This window comes from Canis lupus, chromosome 19 (genome assembly GCF_048164855.1).
Source record: "Canis lupus baileyi chromosome 19, mCanLup2.hap1, whole genome shotgun sequence".
NCBI classification, from domain to species: Eukaryota; Metazoa; Chordata; class Mammalia; order Carnivora; family Canidae; genus Canis; species Canis lupus.
This window is the reverse complement of record NC_132856.1, coordinates 5,228,693-5,244,125: the sequence shown is the minus strand read 5'-3', so window position 1 is coordinate 5,244,125 and position 15,433 is coordinate 5,228,693. Positions and strand designations below refer to the sequence as shown.

The window sequence follows — 15,433 nt, the reverse complement described above, 5'->3', positions numbered from 1 at the left end:
ACCTAGGCCAATCCTAGTTAGCTCTCTGGCTCTAGAAAGGAACGGCAGACGTTGGCAGAGGGAGGGGAGTCTCAGCATGTTTTGACCCTTCATGAGAGGTTTCCAGGATCATCATCAGTTTGAACATCTGGAACCTTACTAGTGGCATTGAGGTTTTAGAGGGAGGTAAAGGTCCCGTTGGGCAGCATAGCAGGTCATTGTTTTCCTTATGTTTTTGAACAGAGACTAATTGATCACCATTTTGGGGGAGCGGGGAAGCTCTCACAGATACTGATGACCTTTTCTTGTGTTTGGTGCTTTCCTCGTTGGGATCTCAGGGTCTGAGAATGCCAACGACAGTAGGCTTTGGGTTCCTGTCAGCACCACATGGGTGATCACAGCAGGAGCGCTAGGTCATCAGGCCGTGCAGGGAGGAGACAAAGGCCAGAGTGGTCAGAGTTCAGTTCTAGGACTTTGTCTAACTCGTCTACTGGTTTTGGAAGCCTCTGGCCTGGCCTGGCTGCTCTTTGTGGGTCACGTTGCTCCTTTCCTGCATTCTGACTTCCTGACTCATCCCAGAAACACCTCTCTCTCCCATCTTGCATCTCTTCCAGAATATTCGCATTGAAACCGTGCTGCCTCCTGAGTTCTTTGAGGTGCTCGCTTCTTCCCAGAATGGGTCATACCATCATGTCAGGGCAACAAAGAAGGGCCAGACAGCTATCGAGGCAGCCTTCACCTCTGTGGTGGACCAGGCAAGTTGGCAGCTTGCTCTCTCTGCCCCCCGTGCCCTTCCAGGCTGAACATGAGCTCCGGAGAGTCGGGGGTCCCAAGTTCAGCCTGGCCCGCTGCTCTCATGGGCACTGTGGGGGTTGCCTCCTATCTGGGCTCACAGGGTGGGCCGGACATCTGGGTGTCCGGTGGCAAGGCTTTGGGCTTTCCCTGTCTCCTGTGTTCACATGGCATGCCCCTCTTCCTTTACCCTTTGGCAGCCTCTGTAAAGGTGAGCCTGCCCTCCTGGAATTGGGGCAGAAACCCTGTTGGGGAGACAGTGTTGGGCCAATGTGTCTAGCTGTGTGGCTTTTAGGAGCCATGAGCATCCCTTTGGCTGTTTTAGCTACTAGCGTCCTTCAGAGTCTTTTCGCTTTCCCGCTTTATTTAAAAGACCAGTTCTAGGTGTGAGCAGTTTTTAACTGATAGGAGCATTGGCATGGGCGTTCTCATCCTCCCACCCTGCACAAAACCTGTCCCGGACCTGTAGGGGGCAGCAGAAAGAATGGCCTGCGGGTCAGGCAGCAGTTCCTACCAGTCAGTCACTTCAGCTCTGGGGGCTTTGGGCAAGTGGCTATAGGGCCCTACATGCCTCAGTTTCCCCAGCTGTGAAGTGGGATACCCACATCACCCCATCTGGGGTGCTGTGAGGATGAAGTCAAGCAGCATTTACTTGAGTGACTATTACAGAGCCATGGAACGCTGTCTCCATGGAGACTGAGAAGGCTGCAGGGTATCTAGCATCTTCCTTCCTGCTCCCTGACAATCACAGAATCTCTCTGTGACCTGATCTCCAGGGAGGGGCGGGGGGCCTGCTCGACTGGGAAAACTTCTGATGACCTGGTTGTCATGGTGACATGCAGCATCCTCACCCCCTTGTAGGACGGAGGGGTCCACACATTACAGGTGCCTGTGTGGAACCAGCAGGAGGTAGAAATTCACATCCCCATAACCCTCTATCCGAGCATTTTGACGTTTCCGTGGCAACCAAAGACCGGCGCCTATCAGTACACGATAAAGGTAACTGTGACACCCCACATCTGGGTGCATTCCTTTGGGTGTTTCCATGGGTTTGGGGCTTTTCACCTACTCTGTTCCTTTTAATATTACTTTCTAGTGATTGGAGAGAATTTAAAATTGGAGTTTTATGCTTTTTATATTTTCTGGGGTTTGTATCACAGCATTATATTTTGGTAATCAGAAAAAAAAAAAAAAACAACCCTGAAAAACAGAAAAAGAAAGCATAATAAAGAAAACCTAGAACAGATTTAACTTTTGCCTTCATTTTTTTTGTAAAAAAAAAAAAAAATAAGTGGTTTCCTAAAAGCAGTAGAACTACCCCTGGAGAAAAAAAATGTGAGATTTGAGGGAAGAATATCTCTAGCTCTGTCTCCAATATTCCCCTTGCCCACCTGGCCGTGGTTGGCAGGGGCTGACTCCCATGGGGGCTTGAGCCCCTGTGGCCAATCATGTCCCCATCAGTCCCCGCTGCCTCCCTGGCAGTGATGACTGTCACGGGACCTGCTGCCTGTTCACTCAGGTGTGTCCCCTCCTCGGCCTCTCTTGGGCTCTGGGGTGGTAGTCCTGGCTTGGGGAAGCCTCTGGACTGTCTCTGCTTCATGGTGGATGACTAGGGGCGGCAGGGGTGCATGCCCGGAGGGAGCTTCTTGCACCTGGGTGTATGGCCCTTTCCAGTGTAGGTTCTCCCGGGTCTGGGGCCACTCCTGGGGTCATGTGCATATGTGTGTGTCAGCCACAAGGCCCCCAGAATCTGGGGAACAGAAACAAGGCAGGGTGGAGAGAATGAGGTGGGGAGGGGGCCTCCAACCAGATGTCAGCCTGACAGCCATGGTCTTCCGTGGGGTCTGACCATGCGAGCCAGAGAGTGAGTGTGAATGTGTGATGGAAAGAGACAGCCAGAGAGACCAGGCAGGTGGGCTGACACGATGGTTTTCCTCTCCAGGCCCACGGTGGGAGTGGGAACTTCAGCTGGTCTTCGTCGAGCTACGTGGTTGCCACAGTCACTGTCAAGGGTATGATGACCACAGGCAGTGACACTGGACTCAGTGTGATCCAGGCACATGACGTGCAGAACCCACTGCACTTCGGGGAGATGAAGGTGAGGTCTCAGGGGCCTGGAGGCTCAGGATGGCGGTCTCTAGCCACCTCCTCTCATCCAGCCCTCAGGCTTAAGCACTTCGGCCCTCAGTCTTATATTTGGTGTTGGTGGTGGGCAGGAGTGTGAGGGTCAGGCCCTAGCCCTGCCCTTGAGGAGCGCACGTCACAGCCAAGAATGGGACCAGAAGGGCCAGGGTCAGCATAGTTGGAATTTTCTGGAAGGAGGGTCAGGGAACACAGAACACATGAGATCCTCAAAGGAGTCATTCTAGAAAACTCAGACCTGAGAGGTATGAATCTCCACATCGGAAGGGCCACTGAATGTTGGTGAATTCACAGTGAAAGGGAGACCCCAGACTCTGTGAGGCCTGGCTCTGACTCCTTTCCTTTCCCTGTACTGGGTTCCCTTCATCTGGCTCTTGACCCCAGGTGATGCGGGACTGACTCACTAAGCACAGGCCTGGGGTGGAGTGGTCACCTGTGGCTGAGCCTCTGCCAGCCTACCTCAGCCTCCTGACTTCCTGACCCTGACCTCAGCCTGCCTTTGCTACTTCATTCAGGGCAGAAGTCAAAACGCCATATGCAGTGCATCTAGTCCTGACCTGCTCTTATATTATTTGGGACATGGAGGGACAGGTTATTCTAGTCTTTTTTTTTTTTTTTTTTTTTTTAAGATTTTATTTATTTATTCATGAGAAACAGAAAGACAAGAGAAGTAGAGACACCAGCAGAAGGAGAAGCAGGCTCCATGCAGGAGGCCGACGCGGGACTTGATCCCAGGTCTCCAGGATCACACCCTGGGCTGGAGGCAGCGCTAAACCACTGAGCTACCCGGGCTGCCCTATTCTAGTCTTTTTATTTGGATCTGCATAGACACACACACACACACACACACACACATGCATGCACACCCCTGTCTAAAGATTGATCTCATTCTCATATAAAAGAGTCATGAATGAGGAGACCCTGTAGCTACAGCATAACTGTCAAATATGTGGACTGTGACCACCTTGCTCCCCCTCAAGCTTCTTTATCTCGTTAAATGCGCTACCTCTCACCCAGCTGCTCAGCCAGAAGTCTGAGGACCGTTCCTTGAGAGACAGTGTGTGTAACAGTTAGAGCTTGGTTTCTGGAGCCAGGCTGCCCAGTCCAGACCCCATTGTGCTTGGGCAAGTCCCTTCACCTCCTGTGCTAGGTTCTTCATCATGTAGAGATTATGTAGAAGAATCTGCTTAACAAATAGGCTGAGGGGATTGAATTTAGAAATGTTTTTAGAACAGAACCTGGAGGGCAGCCCAGGTGGCTCAGCAGTTTAGCGCTGCCTTCGGCCCAGGGCGTGATCCTGGAGACCCGGGATCGAGTCCCACGTCAGGCTCCCTGTGTGGAGCCTGTTTCTCCTTCTGCCTCTCACTCTCTCTCTGTATGTCTCTCATGAATAAATAGATAGAATCTTTAAAAAAAAAAAAAAGAACAGAATCTGGAGTGTGGAAAGTTTTGTTTTATAGAAGTGTTAGCTGTAGGTGATGACGCCTCTCATGCCGTCCTGTGGCCTTTATATTCCTCCAGCATGCTGAGCTAGCACATGCCTCAGGACCTTTGCACAGACTGTCTCCTCTTCCCACAACACTTCTTCCCCATGCTTCTGTCTGGCTGCCTCTGACATGCCTCTCAGGTCAGAGCTCCTACCTCACCTTATCAGAGGGGCCTTCCCTGACAGCTCTGTCACTGAAATCTTTCCTGTCTCCAGCACACATGTTCCCCAGGCTCAGTCTCCTCACTGATATGTCCTCAGTGCCTAGTGCACGGCATCTCTTAGTAAATACTACTGCAGGCCCTTCGTCACCTGTGGAGCCTGATGACCCCAGTCCATGCCCTTGCCCTCCAGGTATATGTGATTGAGCCCAGCAGCATGGAGTTTGCCCCGTGCCAGGTGGAGGCACGTGTGGGCCAGACCTTGGAGCTGCCCCTGAGGATCAATGGCCTCATCCCTGGCGGGGCCAACGAAGTGGTCACCCTGAGTGACTGCTCCCATTTTGACTTGGCGATTGAGGTGGAGAACCAGGGTGTGTTCCAGCCGCTCCCAGGTAAGCCAGCATTGATGAGCGGGTGCCAGATGGTGGGTCAGGCCAGACCACCTATGTTCTCAATGTGGGCTGCCCCAGATTTCCTAAATGGAGGTCTTGAGCAGCGGTGGAGTGGGGGTGGGGTTTGGAGTGGGGGGGGGGGTCACAGCCTAAAGAATGGTATCTGTCCCCTTGTCCACCATTAGCAATGGTCTGGTCTGGCTGGCTCTTGTGCATCATGTGACCTGTCCCTGGGCCTTCAGAGCCTCAGGTTCCACATCTCTAAAATGAGCATCATCCTAAATAGAATTGCATGTCCTAGTGCCCACGACAGTGTCCAGAATGTAGTAGATGCTCAGAATACCCTGTCGATAGGGATCTTGGCTAGTGACAGGATCCTGACACCTTGGTGGCATGCAAGGTCTGACCCCCCGAGCAGTCGAAGCCATGCACACTGATCTTTCCTCTCTGGCACGCCCATCAGGGTTTCAGCGGTGGTATCGGTGGTGATGATGGCAGTTAGTTCAAGGAACATCACCTTGCCAGGCGTGGAGTGAGCACTTGGTGTGCGTGACTCCTCAGACTTCTGGCAGTGGGAGGCGAAGCTGTGGTTGGGCCACGTATTATGTGAAGAGACTGGGGCTGCCTAGCTGCCCAAGGTCACACAAGGGCACGGGTGGGATGGGATAGACCCGGGTGGGTCTGACACTGTGAAACCTTTGTTCCCTGAGAAATGGTGCCTCCCAGGAGAGTCAGCCAGGGGCAGCAGGGGGATTCCTCTGTGGACCAAGAAGACCCAAGGACTGACCATCTGTTGAGGGAGGAGTAAGGTTTGGGCAGCTGGGCAGGGTTTCTGTGGTCAGGGCCCAGAGGTGGGCATATCCGTAGGACATGGGCACTTATAGTGGCCCTGGGAAGGGAACCTTTTGAATCATGAATCATGAAGGGCTTGGACTTCAGAGTCTAGGCAGTGGGGAGACACTGTTGTTTGTTGAGCAGAGACTTTGAGAAGCTCAACTGGCAAAGGTATTTGTAGGATCATCTACAATGCCAAGCAGCTTCACATGCACCTGCTGTAGCTGTGGTTACCTGTGGAGCTGTGTGAGCCTGCAGCCACACAGAAGAAGGAGGAAGTGTCTCTGAAAGCAAACCACATTCTTCCTTTCTTGGAGGGTGCTGCTGTGCTCTCTCTGACCATCCAGGAAGAACAGCTTTATGGAAATTTAAGTGTCCTCAGTGAAGCAGCCATTTAGGATGGAGGACAACATCAGTGTTGAGGGAGAGAGAGAGACCTGATGTCAAGACAGGAGCCTGCTCCCTGTGTGTCACCCCTGACAAATGTCTGAGGGAAGAGTCTGCAGGCTGTGGCCCCAGGCACTGGGTCAGTGCCCGGGAGGTTCTGGGAGTGAGGACAACATTGGGAGTTCTACAGCTATGGGTCTGAGCGTCACTTCTTCCACATACTGGCTGTGTGATGGTGGACAAGCTGCCCAACGTCTCTGAGCCTCCACTTTGTGGATAAAATGGGGATCCTAGCTCCTCACTTGCTGTGAGAGTTACAAATGAATGTCCCTCAGCCCAGTGCGGAAGCATTTTTCAAGGAGTTTGGTTCTGAAGACGGCGGCCAAGACCAAAACCCTGTGGCATCAAAATTTCCCTTAGGAAGCTCCTGAAATGTCCCTCAGTGTAGACTTGGTATGGCTTTATGAAGCCTCTGTGAAGGGTCCAGGTCATCTGAGAGGTATGTGTCTTACAACCTGTAGCCTAGTCTGGGCAGAGAGATGCTGGTGTCATGGAAACCATGTGGGACTAGAGACCAGATTGAGAGACATCTATCTGGGGCGTAGGAGGCTTAGAGGTGATCCCCACATGAGGTTTCCTTCTTTGTCTGTCTCAGTTTCATGCCCAGGTAGGGAGGATGTGTGTTGTGACCCAGGTCACGGTTCTTAGGAAGGGGCAGCCCCAGGTCCCCAGCACCATCTGGGTCAGTTTGGAACCCCACCTTCTTCCCATTGGAGTTGGCTGCTGGGACCTCATTTCCTCCTTGTCCTCCTTGAAGGCGCCCTGAAAGCCCTGTGACTGTAGGCACCACCTCTGCTGGAGCCTCAGGGCTTTGGGCTTGGCTAGAATCAGCGCCCAGGGTAGCCACACCTTGGCTCTTGCTCTGCCCTGGCCCCTTCTGGAGCCTCGGCCAGTTTTCAGCAACCTAGTCACTGAGCGTCTAATAAGCGCCATGCTCTGGGGGTTCTTGCTAACCATGAGAGTCATGGTGTTGCCCTAAGGGGCCATATATCCCTGCAAGACCCATGATTCTATGGGCAGTGTGGTGCCTGGGACAGGGTGTACCTGTGGGTGAGCGTAGGTCCCGGGAGTTCTGTCCTCAGCAGAAACGTGCAGAAGATGGGTGCCTAAACCAGTGTGGGGGCGTCTGGGAAGATAGAGGAAATGTGACTTGAACCTGAAGGATGAGAGAGAAGAGACCAGGAGTGTTCTGAGGAGTGGGAAGAGTATATGAAGAGCCAGAGACCACAGAGGGAGTGGCATGCTCCACTCCACAGTGCGAGTGGCCTCTCATTGCCAAGGCTGAGGTCACAGGATGGGGTGGGAGGCAGAGGGCATCACGCCCAGGAGGCTCCTCGGCTGTGCGTCAGAACCTTCCTCCGAGCCACGCAGAGGACCTGGCATCCTGTCTCGTCATTCAAGGCCGTGTCCAGAAAAGCATTTGCTCAGACTCTCTGAGCCCGCCTGGAAGTCAGCACGGTCCTCAGACCTAGCATTTCCATATTTGCTGTGTGTAGTTATGGCCACAAATAGGCCCGTTTGGCAGACCTGCAGTTTTCCAGAGCTGATGGGCTCTGTGTGTGGGCCCTATAGCCTACTCTTTCCGCAGTGTAGGGATTTCTGCCCAGGGCACAGCATACCCTGCTCCTTGATCGCCCCAGCCTGAAAATAACCCCAGTGCTTTTCAGCTGGTGAATGGATGAGCAAACCGTGGAACATCCTTGCAATGGAATACTCAGCAGTAAAGAGGAACCAGCTATTGATCATGCCACACCATAGATGAATTTCAAAAACATGTTGCATGAAACCAGCCAGATGCAAAGAGCCCACTTCATTGATGTGCATTGTGAGGCAGACCAATTTACATGGAGAGAGACTGGTCATGGATGTGGGGTTTCTTTTTAGGAGATGAGATGTTCTCAAATTAGTGCTGATAGCTACAGAACCCTAGGTTAAAAGCCACTGAACTGTATGTGCCCTCTAAATGGGTGAACCTGTGGTTTGTGAGTTATAGTTCAATAAAAGTATTATTTAAAAAAAACAAAACAAAATTAAACTATGCTGAAAAAAATCAGAATGCCATAGTGGTTGCTTCTAGGGAAAGGATGAGCAGGGATGGCCTGAGGAAGAACAGGAGGGAACCATGGGGGCAGGTCATGTCCTGCATCTGGGTAGAGGTTTGGGTTTCACGGGTGGATGTGTTTGTGTAAACTCATGGTGTGGTCTGTTTAAGATTTGTGTCTCTCACTCTGTAAATTTGACCTTAAGAAAACAAGAACCGAAAAAAAGAAAAAAAAAAAAAAAACAAGAACCGTGAGGAAATACTGAACTGCGGATAATTATGTGTGTCTAAAGCATTTAGAATGAAGTGTGCTGATGCCTGCAACTTGCTTTTAAATGCATTAAAAAATAAGATCAGCTGATGGATGGGTAGGGGGATGGATTGATACACAGTAAGAGAAATAGAGCAAAATGTTCATTGTAGAATCTAGGGGATGGGTGGGGTTTCAAAGTAAGATTTTTTTTCTAAATGAAAAAAAAAAAAACAGTAAGATGTCATTACACTCCTTCTAGAATGGCTTTTTTAAAAATCGTGGAAAATACCAAGCATTGGCAGGGATGCCGTGCAGCTGCTAGTAGCAATATAACTTGATACATCCATTTTGGGGAAGATATTTGGCAATGATGATGAAACGCAAATATACCCATGGTCCTGGCAGTAAGGACTAGAGGTTAACATACTGCATTTTTAGGGATACACACAACAGAAATGCCAGAATATGTCCACCCCGGAAAACACTCATGCATGTTCACAGCAGCACTGAGTCAAAGCCCCACACTGCAAACAGCCCAGATGTTTGCAGCAGCATGGGGGAGTCATTTGGTGTCTATTCACACAATGCAATCATATATACAAACATGCATAAAAGGTCTACATTGTGCAAAATAAAAGAGGGCTCTCACCACCGATATCAAGCTTAGGAGGGCAGACACAAAGGAGTTTATGCTTAGTGATTCACTATTTGTAAAATATGGAAGCCAGCAAAGTTAAGCTGGTTAGATGTCAGGTACCAGTGGTTTTCCTTTGGGGAGGGTTAGTGACCAGAAAGATATATGGGAGGTTCAGGGATACAGGTCATAGTGTTTCTTAAATCTTGGATATAGGGCATGTTCAGTTTTGCAGGTGTGGGGGGGACACTGAATTGTATGCTTATGCTAAGTGTATTTCTGGCATGGGAATTATGCTTCAAATTTTTAAGTTGAAAAAATTAGATTGCACATCCAGCCCAGAGCGAAGGATGGACTGTCAGCCTGTTGTGTTTTTCCAGGCAAAGGTAAGTTCCCAGTAACTGTTTGGCTCTCTTCTTGCAGGGAGGCTGCAGCCAGGGTCTGAACACTGCAGTGGAGTCAAGGTGAGAGCAGAGGTCCAGGGCTACACCACACTCCTTGTGAGCTACACACACGGCCACATCCACCTGAGTGCCCGGATCACCATTGCTGCCTACCTGCCTCTCAAGGTGAGCCCGGGGTCCCTGCCCTCTGAAGGGATATGAATAATTCATTTGCTCTGGCAAATTTGTATTAAAACCCCAGTTGGTCAGAATAACTAATGCTCCCTATTGTCTCCATGCTGAAGCCAGGGAAGTATGTAGAAGGAGCACAGCCTCCCTGATGGCAGTGATTGCTGGCATCCATGTGGAGGAAATGCTCTCTGCAGGGGTCAGGACAGGAGGGTTTCTGGTTCACTCCAGAGTTATCCTGCAGGGTATCATGGAACCCGAGAATGGCATGTAGTGTGGAGTTCTGGGGTCTGGGAGATGTGAGTCAGATCTGGATTCTGCTGTCTGCCTGACGTCAGGCAAGTAGCAAGTGTGGGAGGCCCCTTCGTCCATCTGTGGCCAGAGGCAGCTAAAGCCCCCGCAGCTTAGAGTTTACCGCCTTGGCTTTGAGACTGACCCCCACCCCCACCCCGCCATTTGAATCCAGATCTGACACTAACTCTGTGGCATTGGCTAATTTAATTTTCTGGGCTTCCCATTTCACTACCTGTAAAATGAAGTTAATATGATACCATAGGGTTGTGGTGAGGATTAGCTGAGCTAATGAACAAAATGGGCTTAGAACAGTGCCTGGGAGGTGGTAAGTGCTCAATAGGGTTAGTTTTTAAAAAGCAAATAAAAGAGAACCAGACCTTCCTCCAAGGGTGGTTGGGAAACTACCTCACAGCAGGATGGTCGACTTTATTTGAACCCTGCCTTTCATGAGGTGCCTGGGTGGCTCACTTGGTTAAGCAAAGCACCTGCCTTTGGATCAGGTCATGATCTCAGATTCCTGGGACCAAGTTGCACATCTGGTTCTCTGCTCAGCGGGGAGTCTGCTTCTCCCTCTGCCTCTGTTCTCTCTCTCTCTCTCTCTCTCTCTCTCTCTCCCCCTCCCCCTCCTCCCCTCCCTCTCTCTGTCTCTCTCAAATAAATAAATCTAAAAAAAGAGAGAGAACCTTGCCCTTTGTACAAGAGGCCCAGAGAGGGTGAGTGGGCTCCTCTTTCAGTGGAGGGTGAAAGAGTTGTCTGGGGGGGCCTCCCCACCAGCCTCCCAGGCTGGGCCAGTCAGGGCTGCATTTCCTTGACACCCAGCGGCAGACTCTAGGATAGCTCTGGTCCCCTTGGTTTGTGGCAACAGGTTTTCTTCCCCCCTCACCCATTAGAAACGGGGTCAGTTAAAGCCTTTCATCTCTGAGCCTCTAGCCCTGAGCATAGTGCCTGATACAGAGTAGATTGATTTTGTGTGTTTTCTAATTGATGCATAATTAACATGTAACATTATATTAGTTTCAGGTGTACAGTGTAATGATTCAATATTTGCATACGTTGTGAAATGGTGACTGCCGTAAATCTAGTTAACATCCGTCACCATACATAGTTACAGATCTTTTTCTGGTGATGAGAACTTTTGAGATCTACTCTCATATCAACTTTCAAAAAAGCAATACCATATTAATTCTAGTCATTGTGGTGTATATAACATCTCCACGAATTATTTATTTTATAACTGGAAGTTTGTATCTTTTGACTCTTTCACCTATTTGCTGCCACACACCCCTCTCCAGCAACCAGGCAACCACCAATCCATTCTGTGAGTTCTTTTTCTCTATTATTTTATTTTTTAAAAAGATTTTATTTATTCATGAGAGACACACAGAGAGAAGCAGAGACGCAGGCAGAGGGAGAAGCAGGCTCCATGCAGGGAGTTCCCGACGTGGAACTCGATCCTGGGTCTCCAGGATCCCGCCCTGGGTTGAAGGCGGCGCTATACCGCTGAGCCACCTGGGCTGCCCTTCTCTTTTAAATTACAATGAGATCACATAGTATTTGTCTCTGTCTTACTTATTTCCCTTAGCCTACTGCTCTCAAGGTCCATTCGTGGTGTTGCAGATGGTAGGCTGTCCTTCCTTATTATGGTTGAGTAATATTCCTGCGTGTGTGTGTATCAAATCATTATCCATTCATCTGTCACTGAACACAAGTTATTTCCACATCTTGGCTATTGTAAATGATGCTACGATGAACATGGGGGTGCAAATACCTTTTTGATTAGTGTTTTCATTTCCTTTGGTTAAATACCCAGAAGTGGGTATTTTTTGAGAAGGGTTGTTTTATTTAGATTGAATGAACGGGCAAATGTGTCCAGGCTTGCCAGCCAGGGCTGAAAACCAATGTTTCCTGACCCCCACACCCCCACCCGCAAAATCTGTATCTATACCTACTCTGGACCAATCCCTGCTCTAAACCGTAGGATACTACAGTGCAAAAACCACACAGAAATCTTTGTCCTCATGAACTGACACTCTGGCAGAGACAGACAGTAATAAACCAATGCTTACCATGGGAAAAGGAGATGGTGGTAGACGGAGGATAGGAGAAGGGAGGGTGGCAGTTCAAAATTAGAAACCCAGGGTCCCCTTACTGACCAGGAAGCAGTGGCAGGGCTCAGAGAACAGGGTTCAAGAGGGTGGAAATCCCTAAGATGGCAGCATTCTCGAGAAACCCCTGCCACAGCCTTCCATGAGGTGGAGTTTCCTTAGGTCCCTGGGGAGAGCATCTTCAGAGCTCTTCCTGGGTGCTTGCCTCACATGACCAGACACCCTATTTATCTGGGGTATGTGGCTGAAGTATCCAAGGCCACCAACTGAGCTCACTATCCCAAGGTGGGATTAAGGGTGAAGATAATATAGATATGTCCCCAGTCAAGACTTCCTGACTGGACACATTATAGAAGGATATGGGTTTCTTCTTTTATCTCTTTTCCATCTTGATAACAGTTAAGATCAAGTTTGTTTACAGATAACAAAATCCAAAACAGTGGCTTAGCCAATAGAGGGTTTATTTCTCTTTCATATGAGAGCCTTCCCATGGGGCTAGTGTGGCAGCTCCATAGTGACCGGGGATCCAGGTCATCTTTCATCATTCTAGTATGTGGCTTTTATCCTCAAGTTTGCCTTATAGTCCTAATGGCTGCTGGAGCTCCAGCCATCACATCTGCATCCCATATAGCTAGAAGAAGAAGGAGCTCTCCTTTCAGCTGAGTTAGTTTCTTCTAGTAACCTTGTTAGAAATTTAAAAGAGTAGTTTCTACCTGCACCTCATTGGCCAGAACTTAATCCATTGGCCACACCTATTTTCAACAGAGGCTGGGGAGTATTTTAGCTGGACAGTTACCTACCCTAACAAATGAGAGTCCTTTCTCTAAGGACGAGAGGAGTGTGGAAACTGGGAAAGTGACTCTCAATGATTGCTTGTCCATTCATCAGTTTACTTTGCAGATCATCCCTGGGCACTTTGTTGGTACACAGTCCAGGCTGGGGAGACAGAGATGCAGGGAGAAAGCCCACTTTGTGCCCTGGGTGGCCACCGGTCTGTGGGGAAGGTGCTCAGACATGCAGTGGGCATGGTAGAAGGAATAAAGAGACGCAGGGGGCACAGACAGGTCACTGATGAACGCAGACGTCTAGAAGGAGGGCCTGGTTGCCCGAAGCTTGGCTGGTGAGGGCACTAGAAACAGCATATCTTGGGTGGCCTTAGAGGCTGTGAAGGCTCCGTGGGTCAGACCGAGGAGGTGTTTGAATGCTGGGTTAGGAGCTGGATATTTATTCTATTCTAACCTAGCAGTGGACAGCTGGTGAAGGTCAGGGAAAATCAGGTCCACATGTAAGATGGGCACTGTTCAGCCCCCCCATACACGTAACTTCCTCTATTTGGACCTTGGGAGGGCTTATGTTTGCCAGCTACCAGATTCCCTCTGCAGTCAGCACCCCAGTTACTCTTCAGCTTTTGTCTACTGTGGGGACTGGGTGTCCCTTGACCCACCTGTAGGTAACTCTCTGGGAGTCCCTAGTGCCCGGGTCTGGGACCCTGCCTGGCTGTCCATTCTCACAGTGTTAGCATGACTACACATAACAACGCCCGAGCCTCTGGGACAGCCAGGTGCAGTGGGGCCTTGACTTCTGACCACCCCGCCCTCCTCCTCCGTCTCTTTGTCCTGGAGCAGGTGTGAGTATCCCTGTGAAGGGGCATGTGGATGCCATCTGCTAGAAGCGTAGACAGTCAGTGCGAGGGGCCTCTTGATGTCTAGACTCACCTCTCTTGTTCTGCAAACCAGGATACCAAGGCCCTGAGCAGAGGTCTCACCTGAGGTGCATGGGTCCTCTCCTCTCTGGCTTTGCCTGTTCAAATATCTGTGCTTTGCCATCCACTGAGGAGGCTGTACAATTTATGACTGTCCTTCATTAGCTGTGTTGATTATTAACCTTTCTTCCTGGCACAGGATTCTGTGACACTTTTATGCCTGAATGGGAAGAGAACTACACATGAAGGTGATAATTTTAGATCTAGCTGTCAATTATGGGCCATGTGGCGTCTTTACACAATCTTTCCCTTTGGGATGGTCATAGAAAAAAATATCCTTTGGCAAGGTTTACAGTGACCTGCTTTGCCCATAGAGGTTTTGCTGGTTGTAGCATTGAGAATGGGTAAGAACTGGGCATCTGAGACTGAACAGCCTGAGTGAACTTGGACACGTTGTTTCACTTTCCTGGGATTCATGTTTTCCATCTGTAAAAAGGGGATGACAGTTAATGGTAATGATGGTTGATATAAATGATATATAAATGACATGTATATGATATACAAATGATATGAAGGGCCATTTATTGAGCATTCACTGGACATGTATTCATGGCTTTCGTTCACATTCCCTTGAATCTCTATAGTAATCCTGTGAGCCACGGGTTCTTGTTGTACCCATTTTATTGGATGGGGAGACTGAGCCTTGTAGAAGTTAACCTGCTTAAGGTCACACAGCTGGCCAGTAACAACTTCATTCTAGTTGTGGGAACGGAGAAACAAATGACCATATGGAAAATGGTGGCAGGTAGTGAGAAGGGCGGTTGGGCCGGGAAAGGAGGTAACAAGTAACAAGAGGTTCTGCCTTCAGGGGTCAGAGAAGGCCTCTCCGAGGGGATGATGTTTGAGCAGAAGTCTGAGTGACATAGGCCATGAGACTCCTTCAGGAGAAATAGTGAGAGCCCTGATGATGCTTAACCATTCACGCAAGAGAAGAGCTCTTTTGATGGTTTTAACACCTGGGCACACAGCAAGGTTGCATCTGCAGGTGGGTGTGCCCCCAGGTATTTTGAAATTGCATGTGTGTACACTCATGTGCACATGTGTGTAGGGAGCGATGCCTGGAGAACTGATAACCAATAGCAAATTCAGAAGAGTGCCCATATTGGAAAGAAAAAAAGAAAGAAAGAAAGATTAAAAGGACAGAATTCTCATTGACAAGTGAGGCTGTTTCTTGGCTAAGGTTTAGTGTAGGTACCCAACCAGGAGAGCCTGTGCCCCCACAGGCCTCAGCAGACCATCACCTTGCCCCGCTGCTCCCATCCCGGAGGAGGGTGTATACATCTTAAAGCTGCCACTCAGATGACTCCCCCTCCATATTGAAGGTGCAGCTGGCTGGGGCACTGCTCCAGATCCAGGACTGCAGGTGGCAGCCGAGTGGTCATCAGTCTGTACCTGGGAGGACTTCTGTCTTGGCAGTTGGGGGATGAAGATCCAGCTGGCAAGGGGGTGAGGCCATGGAAGGAGCAGGGTGGAGGGTCAGGGGCCCTGATGAGTGGGCTAGTGTAGACTCTGGTCCTGGTGGGTGACTACAACAATGGG

The 15,433-nt window shown here is 49.8% G+C and overlaps 1 protein-coding gene across 2 annotated transcripts in view; it reads left to right on the top strand.

Annotated features, from left to right (window-relative positions):
- Positions 1 to 15,433, top strand: part of NUP210 (nucleoporin 210) — a 105,300-nt gene that overhangs the window by 37,864 nt on the left and 52,003 nt on the right. For both annotated transcript variants that reach the window (XR_012011492.1, XM_072784974.1), the window contains exons 10-14: positions 594 to 734; positions 1,633 to 1,770; positions 2,714 to 2,869; positions 4,754 to 4,952; positions 9,585 to 9,730. Coding sequence is in view for 1 of the 2 variants with exons in the window: in XM_072784974.1 (XP_072641075.1) it covers positions 594 to 734; positions 1,633 to 1,770; positions 2,714 to 2,869; positions 4,754 to 4,952; positions 9,585 to 9,730 (780 nt within the window). In the remaining variant the exon portion in view is untranslated. The remainder of the gene's footprint in view (positions 1 to 593; positions 735 to 1,632; positions 1,771 to 2,713; positions 2,870 to 4,753; positions 4,953 to 9,584; positions 9,731 to 15,433) is intronic.